Genomic DNA, 7573 nt, shown 5'->3' on the forward strand with positions numbered 1-7573 from the left:
CATAGAAGCCTGGATTTATGCTCCCTCTCCACCTTCTCATCGGTGGGGATCACCAGGCTCTGCCACGGGGTCCCCTCTAGGTAGGAAGCAGTATAGTAGGGAACCTGCTCTAAGGCCACTGATCAAAGATTGGCTAATGGAACCCAAAGATGATTTCTGCCTGTATTTAAGGTATCACCTCTGTGCCCTGTCTCCAAGAAGGTCATGAGCATAAGGGATGCTACATCAGAAACTGACTATAGGAATCCCCCATGCTGAACTCCCAGTGAAATTCATTGTGTGCCCTTTCAGCTTTCCACTTCTTTTCCCAACGCCATGGGTTTTTTTTTTTTTAGGGGTTGGACATGACTGCTTTGAGTATGCAGGTAGAAAGTAATCTATCATTCATTTTACCACAGCTGGTAATTAAAAACTCAGGATCCATAGAAGGTAGGCCACACTAAAATACACTTTGTGCAAAGTATATTTTTTGCATAAAGCCAGCCCTTAACACACAAGCCTGTCATGTATAGCTGGCAAAGAAAACTATTAGATAGCAGTGGCGTTTGGGAAAGAATATCATTTCTAACCTTAACACATTTTTCTCCATCTAAATAGTCATCCAAACCTCATAGCTATAATCCATTGATTTAATAGTTGAGTATTTTTTTTGGGGGGAAAAAGATGGAGTCATGGTTAGGAACCTATAATAGTTTTCCCAGAGTTGTTTTTTCAGCAAGTCTCTCAAAAGAAGGCAACAGTTGATAGCCTGTGTTTATTATGAGTCAAACTTCCACTTGGGCTGGCTCAAGATCTCTGCATGGAGACGCACAGGCACCTGGAAGCTTCAGTGTGAGTTGCATGACAGCATGAAACCCCAAGCTTGCCCCACTTCCCTCAATAATTCTGCCTTCTCCCTTCTCTCCTTCAACCTGCTTGGAGGATGTTTTTTCTTTTCTGACCTCTGTGCCTTAGGCCAGATTAAGAAACTTTTTCCTTTGAAGCTTTCTGTATAAAGCCTTATGTGCAAAGGTTTTCCAAATTGAGTAAGATAAGGCAACAGTACAAGTGTGGAAATAATACATGTGGCCCTCACCAGCCCATAACTCAATGGTCATGTGTTCTCTCCTCTTGTAATTTAGAGCTCAGTGCCCCCTGGGGTGACAGGACTAGGTACCTTCACTATCTGACAATAGGTCCAGCAAACAAAGAGAAGGAGCAGTGGCTTTAACCTTCCTCAAGCTCTCAATCTGAGCTCCATAAAGCTTAGTGTGTTTTCTTTCCAGTCTGAGACAGGCCCTAGAGTCTGTCACACTGGGTGTGCACACTGGCTGTTAAGTGAAGCTTGAGCAAGTCATATAATCTCTTCAAGCCTCAATTTTTCTACTTTAAAATGGGATAATAGATTGTTATAAAAATTAAATAAACTTCAAAGGAATTAGTGTGCTACTGGCATATGGCATGTACTCAATGTTCTTTTTCCAACTTGTTTTCTTGGTTCTTAATTTTAAGCCATAAGACCCTTTTGCAAATAGTTCCAGGAAGTAAGGATCAGACTTCAAAATGGAACCAGACCATATCTTTCCTCTAATCCCCAAGTAAACTAGAAATATAAAAATACTGGATTCAGAAAGCTGTGGCCAAGAGTTTGAAGTGAAAGGCGGCCTTTGGCTGTTATTTATTGCTATATTAGAGCAGAGGAAAGTGACACCCATTGCCTTTACAAAGTTCTGTGGAATTACATGCATAGAGTCATCAGTAACCAATATCTGAGTAAGTCTCCCCAATTACCACATTAAAATAACTTTTGAATTTGAGTGCCTTTCCTTTCCAAATGATTCTAACCTCATAACAAAGAATTTTACATATCAAAATGGACCAGGTTCTTTTATTGGACAACAGAAGCCAAAATGCTCCTTTTCTCAAAATCCACTTACTAATGACTTGATTGAAAATATATTCTAAGCAGATCACTGTTACTATGTCCCTTTCAAAGGATGGAAATTCTTAGGTACAAGTACTAAGAAGACTGCAAAATCTCTCATAAGCTGGTGAGAATCTATCCCCACAGGGAAAATTTTGCAACCCTGTTTCTGGAAGCCAGGACATAAGAGATTTATCTTACTGATGGATGGATAGTCCTTTGATCTTAATATACAAGGGCTGTCAAAACAAGGCTCCAAATGGTGCCTTTCTGTTCATCAATGCCATCACATCGAAGTAGAGGAGAGCAAGGTCTTGGTTTTCCCATATAGCACTCAGTAGGACCGCAGTGGTTTGGCATAGATTGGCTGCAGGACATGATGAGTTAGAACCAAGAAGAGGCCTCCAAGGAAGACAGCACTGAGGAAAGCCAGCAGGACATAGCGGCCAATGAAAAAGGCATCCACAATCTGGAGAAAGAAAACATCAAAATGAAATTACTACCACTCAGCACCCTGGCTGTGTTACACTGAAATCTGTCATGAACAGGCCAAGAGTTTATTCATATTTGTAACTTCCAGTAACATCCTGCCTTGAGTCTCCTCTGTACGTGGATAAGAAGGAATCTTTTTCTCAACTCCATGAGCAAGAGACATAAGGTAAAGAAAGGATTAATGAGGTACAGGGAACAAATGGCTCAATTTAGGAGGTTCATAAACCCTTGAAGTCCCTGAATGAATTCTTTTATGTTCTGAAATCTGTTCTCTGAAAGAATGAGAAGGTTTTGCATGGTCCAAGAAAGGCTCATTTTTGTTGTTAAAACGTATTTTATTATGAAGAATTTTAAACATACATACAAATATCATAGTATAATAAAGCCTTATGTACCTCAGACCCAACCCCCCAAATCATCAACCCACTGCCAACTGAGGAGAGTTCATTTTCAAAATGAAAAGATAGCTCTTTAAAGCTTTCATCAGAAGAATTCTGAATACTAGGGAAAGGAAAATAGCCTGAGATACTAAAACACTAAGAGAACATCATACAGTTGGCTGCCTGGCTTTACACTTGAGGCGCCAAAGCTGTTGGCCTTTGCTGGATGACAAAAGCCTATAATCGATGATGGCTCTATACACTTGTCTACTGTCCCTTTTCAGAGCTCCACTATCCCCAGATTCAAATAGCGGTGCTTAAATGTGGGCAGGAAAAAGCAATTTAATTGACAGACCTAATGGAGCAGCAACATAAATCAGGTGACTGATTGACTTCACAGAAGCTTTGAAAACCCAATACTTACAAGAGAATCCAAAATACCAGAAAGGTGATTGTGGTAGACAAAATAATGGCCCAAAGATGTCCACATCCTACCCAGAAATTGTGAATATGTTGATTATATGGCAAAGGGGAACTAAGGTTGCAGATAAACTTAAGGTTGTTAATCATCTGACCTTCAAATAGAGATTATTAGCCTGGATTATATAATCCAGGTAGGCCCAATGTAATCACGAAGGTCTTTAAAAGTTGAATAGGGAGGCAGAAGAGAGGGTCAGAGAAAGAGAGGTAGTTAATATCTTTAAGCCTCCATTTGGGGGCTTGGAAAAAAGGATGGGAGCAGCCTCAGTGAGTTGTTACATTGGTGGCTTTGATGATGGAGGAAGGGGGCCGTGAGCCAAGGAATACGGGAAGCCTCTAGAAGCTGGAAAAGGTAAGGGAATGAATTCTCCCCTAAAACCTCCAGAAAAATGCAGCTCTGCCAAGCCCTTTGATTTTAGCACAGTGAGACTGATTTTGGACTTCTAATCTACAGAACTTTAAGATAACAAATCTGTGTTGTGAGTACTACCTTTGCAGTAATTTGTTATAGCAGCAATAGAAAACTAATACAGCAGTTAAACACATAGCACCTATCAAGTCCAAGCACTGGTAATGATCACTGAGATCCAAAGACACCAAGAAGAAAAGGGCTGCAGACACCGCAGGTGCTCCAGAGATTACCCCAACAGTCAACTTACAACAAAGGTCAGCTTGATAAAACAGCTTTAACATAACTTTGACCTTGGCTCCTGTATAGAACATGTCTCTCGCGGGCTACATGTTTGCTCGTTCAACACGTTTCACTTTTTAATTAGCCAATTAGCAGGGCTTGGGTGCAGAAGGCCCAGGCCATGTATTATTGATACAGCATTGAGACAGGCTGCTGCAGGGGCCAGCTCTCAAAACCTGTAAATGAGAACTCCAATTCTGCTGGCCATGCTGACGAACACATTTCGCTTAAGCCCCATTCTTCTCTCCTGGGTCTGGAACTCGTATGAATCAGAATTGAGGGATTGATTAAAAACTGTGTTTGCTCTGTGCCCTTCTTCCAATATTCACATCTATAGCATTCAGAAATATGGCAGCCTACAGCACAATCCCCCCTTAAAAGGCACCAAAACTGAGACAGGAATTTACCCCTGGATCAGACACATGGTACTTAGACCTTCAGAATGGTTTCCAAATGCTGACAAAAAACTCGGCATTTATGGAAGTAATTCCTTAAATGTGTGTGGTACGTATGATTTCCCTTGGAGTTTTCAGAACTGTTTTCCTTCCTTTTGCCATGGTTAGTCCTAGATAGAGTTATATGTCAATTTTAGTTCACAAATTATATAATTTTATGTACTTTTGTTGTCTAGTGTCAAAATGGTAACCCATGAACTCTCTGGAATGGCCTCTGACACTCTGTTAAGTCCCCAACAATGAAGATATGAAGACAGACCTCGGCTTGAATCCCTGCTATGCCTTTTGCAACATATGTATAACCTTGGGCAAGCTGCCTTAATCTCTTACAGCCTCAGCGTTCTTACCCAGAAAATGGGGATAAAAATAGTACCTACTTCATACTACATAGTGTTGTCCTAAGGTTTAAATGAGATAATGTAAGTAAGCAATGTGCTTAGACAGGACCTGGAATGCAGCAATCCCTTAAAAAATGTTAGCTATTATGACTACTATTAATACTTTAAAAAATTAAATTGACAATAGAGAAAAAAAGCCAGGAAAAGGAGTAATGGGACAGCAGAGGTCAATCCCACTGTCAAGATCCTACAAGTCTGATATCAGCTGGGCAGGGTGAAGCCAGAGCTCCGAATCAGGACTATGAGAGAGATGATAAAAATCATCTCATAGAGGGGGTGCTGGCAGGCATGGATGCAGGAATGAGCACCAAAGGAGCTCCTGGAAGACTGTCAGGATTGAATTCATCTAGATCTACCAACTTTGGCTTTCCATAGAAATGTCTTCTTTCTTTCCTCACTGTTCTTCTCTATGGAAATTATTCTCTCCACATCACAAAACAAGAAAGTGCACCACATGGAGCTGGCAAAGCATGTCATTCAGCACCCTGAGGGCACTGCATCAATTTTGGCCCAGGATCTGAGGTTCTGAGCCAAGGCTACCAGGAACAGGAACACTTCCATCTCAGGAGCAGGCCTATTCCTATTCCTATCTCATTTTCTCTTTTTCTGTCCCCATGGTATGGGGTGGCTTTTCAACACATTGTCGTTCAGCTTGATACAAATTGGAGATGAGACAGAATCAGGCAAACAACTGCCTGGTGGGAGTGCAGGCGGAATTCAGGGTAAGATTCTTTTCCTGAGTGAAGGGCAGGGAACTTAGAACTCTCTCTGAGCTTTCCCGACAGTTGTTTGAACTTGACAATTCTTTTAACACATCTCAGGCAAGCTGATGATAGGGAATGAGGGCAGGATGGAGGTGCAGACCAAGAGAAACAAGAGTTCCAACTCAGGAGGCAAAATGAAAGCAATAGCTTTACCTTAACTTCGACCTCTGGGGCTGGGAATTCACTAGCTCGGGGGAAAAGCAATAGAACTGATGTGATGATCAGAGCACCGAGGAGTATGAAAATGACAGAGAACCTGGGGTCAAAAAGACAGAGTATTAAAAGCACTGTTTGCAGTTTCTTCTCTAATCAGTTAGGCCTAAACTGGCTCTTCCTTGAGACCAATATTCTATGTTTCAGTCCCTTAACAATGTCCAGAGACCTGCTGCCCACAGCCCCTCCATCCCACAGCCCTTCTTCCTAGGCAGGGACAAGCTGGGTGTGTTTCCGTTTACTCCTGGTAATTCCAAATTCCTAAGAATGGGAATTTGTAGTTTTCATTTTTCCATGTGTACAAAATCCTAATCTAGAAAAAACAAAGCAGCCCCTCCCTAAAGCCCCATTTCTGTTGTTCTTAGACCAGAATACTTTAGGAAATTCTGTAACTCTCTGCTTCAGACTGACACTCTCTCACCAGAGTGCAACTCTACAGAGTTTTCAGGGTCAGTTTATGGCCTAACCCTGTTCTGACATAGAGAGCTGGTCTGACTCACCAAATGCTTCTGTAGTTTCCCTGGGCCCAGGTCTAAACACTCAGGGACTAGACCCAGCATCTACCATAAATCTGAACAATTAAGAAACACACACACGTAAAACCCCAAGAAATTCAATAGGCAGCAAAAGCAGATTTTCTTGTCATCTCTTATGTCCCCCCATCTCCTCCACAGTGAGAACTGAAATATACCACTTCCCTCTCCTCCTACCTCTGCTTCAGAGCATAAATAACCCAGTTCGTGCTTATGATAAGAGGTTAAAATGCAACTCATTCAAACTGCCAGTAATTACAAAAATGATCTCCTGAATTCTAAATGTTTAATGAGCATCAGCGATTTTAGCTCTAATTGCTTTTACCTAGGACTCCCAGCTGGAAGCAGGCCTTACCTAGCCATCCTGGAGGCTCTGGATAACAGCACACACAGCAGCAGCACCGACACCCAGAGCAGGGCTAGGATGAACACGCCTGCACCCACTCCGAGCACAGTGCCAGCCATCCTGGGCAGAGGCAGCAGCAGTCCTGCCGCCCTGTCGTGACTGCACGGTCAAGTGTCCTCAGTGCTCCCGCCGCTGCCTTCCTGTGCACTCCCAGGTTGTACAAAGGCATTCAGACAAATACAGAAAGCCAGCACTCGTTACAGGGAATTTTTTGGTGATCGGTGTGTTAGGAGGATTACTCAGTACAGGACATTCATTTCCAGAAATGTCCAGTCCCAGAGTCTCTTAATGGGAACTAGAAATTTAGAACCCAAAGCCTTTCTTTTTGACAGGTACTAAGAGGTTGCTTTCTGCTCTAAGTGTGTCATTTCAAATTTAGTAACTGAGTTCTAGTTTGACTTCTTCCCCCAGCCCACGGTAGAAAGCTGAACTCTCCCTCGCCACCAAGCCCTAACTAAGGACTGCTAGAAGGCACCGGGGCCTGGGAGCCCCAGGGCCAAATCGGCAGCTCTCAGGTTAAATCTACATTAGGAGCTTTGACTCACCAGGTAATCGATCATAGGACAGAAAGTTCCCACTCTGTTGTCGAGTTCTTACTCACAGGAGAAAGAAAACACCAAGTCCTTAAAGAACAAGAACAGCCATCACTATTTTTGAACATTTACTATGTGCTAAGTACTTTACAAATGTATCTCATTTAATCATGGCAATAAGCTTCTGAGGGAAGTATTATTATATTCATGCCACAGAATGGGTGAGTGAGGTATAACTGCATGGGGTATGTATTAGTTTCCTAATTAGTGACTCACAACAACAGAAACTTATTCTCTCACAGTTCGAGAGGCCAGAAGTCTAAAA

The 7573-nt window shown here is 42.3% G+C and overlaps 1 protein-coding gene across 2 annotated transcripts; it reads right to left on the reverse strand.

Annotated features, from left to right (window-relative positions):
- Positions 1-447: 447 nt before the first annotated feature.
- On the reverse strand, positions 448-7254 carry TMEM218 (transmembrane protein 218). 2 transcript variants are annotated; one of them, XM_076002621.1, is made up of 4 exons: positions 6665-7254; positions 5960-6037; positions 5717-5819; positions 448-2372 (listed from the first exon to the last, which is right to left on the reverse strand). In XM_076002621.1, the coding sequence occupies exons 1-4, from the start codon at positions 6772-6774 to the stop codon at positions 2238-2240; spliced, it is 426 nt and encodes a 141-aa protein (XP_075858736.1). In that variant the 5' UTR covers positions 6775-7254; the 3' UTR covers positions 448-2237. The 2 variants fall into 2 exon arrangements, with proteins under 2 accessions (XP_075858736.1, XP_012600774.1); XM_012745320.3 differs by lacking the exon at positions 5960-6037 and having other exon boundaries at positions 6665-6788.
- Between the last annotated feature and the right edge of the window lie 319 nt (positions 7255-7573).

The sequence above is a fragment of the Microcebus murinus genome, chromosome 4 (genome assembly GCF_040939455.1).
Source record: "Microcebus murinus isolate Inina chromosome 4, M.murinus_Inina_mat1.0, whole genome shotgun sequence".
Classification (NCBI taxonomy): domain Eukaryota; kingdom Metazoa; phylum Chordata; class Mammalia; order Primates; family Cheirogaleidae; genus Microcebus; species Microcebus murinus.

Bases quoted from the DNA above. Each gene is read 5' to 3' on its own strand.
- TMEM218 (XM_076002621.1), bottom strand. From the start codon at position 6,774: ATGGCTGGCACTGTGCTCGGAGTGGGTGCAGGCGTGTTCATCCTAGCC. The intron at 6,038-6,664 runs GTAAGGCCTGCT...TCCCATTCTTAG, and splicing joins AGAGCCTCCAGGATGGCTAG to GAATTTGGAATTACCAGGAG. The intron at 2,373-5,716 runs GTAAAGCTATTG...TTCTTTCTCCAG, and splicing joins CCCCAGAGGTCGAAGTTAAG to ATTGTGGATGCCTTTTTCAT.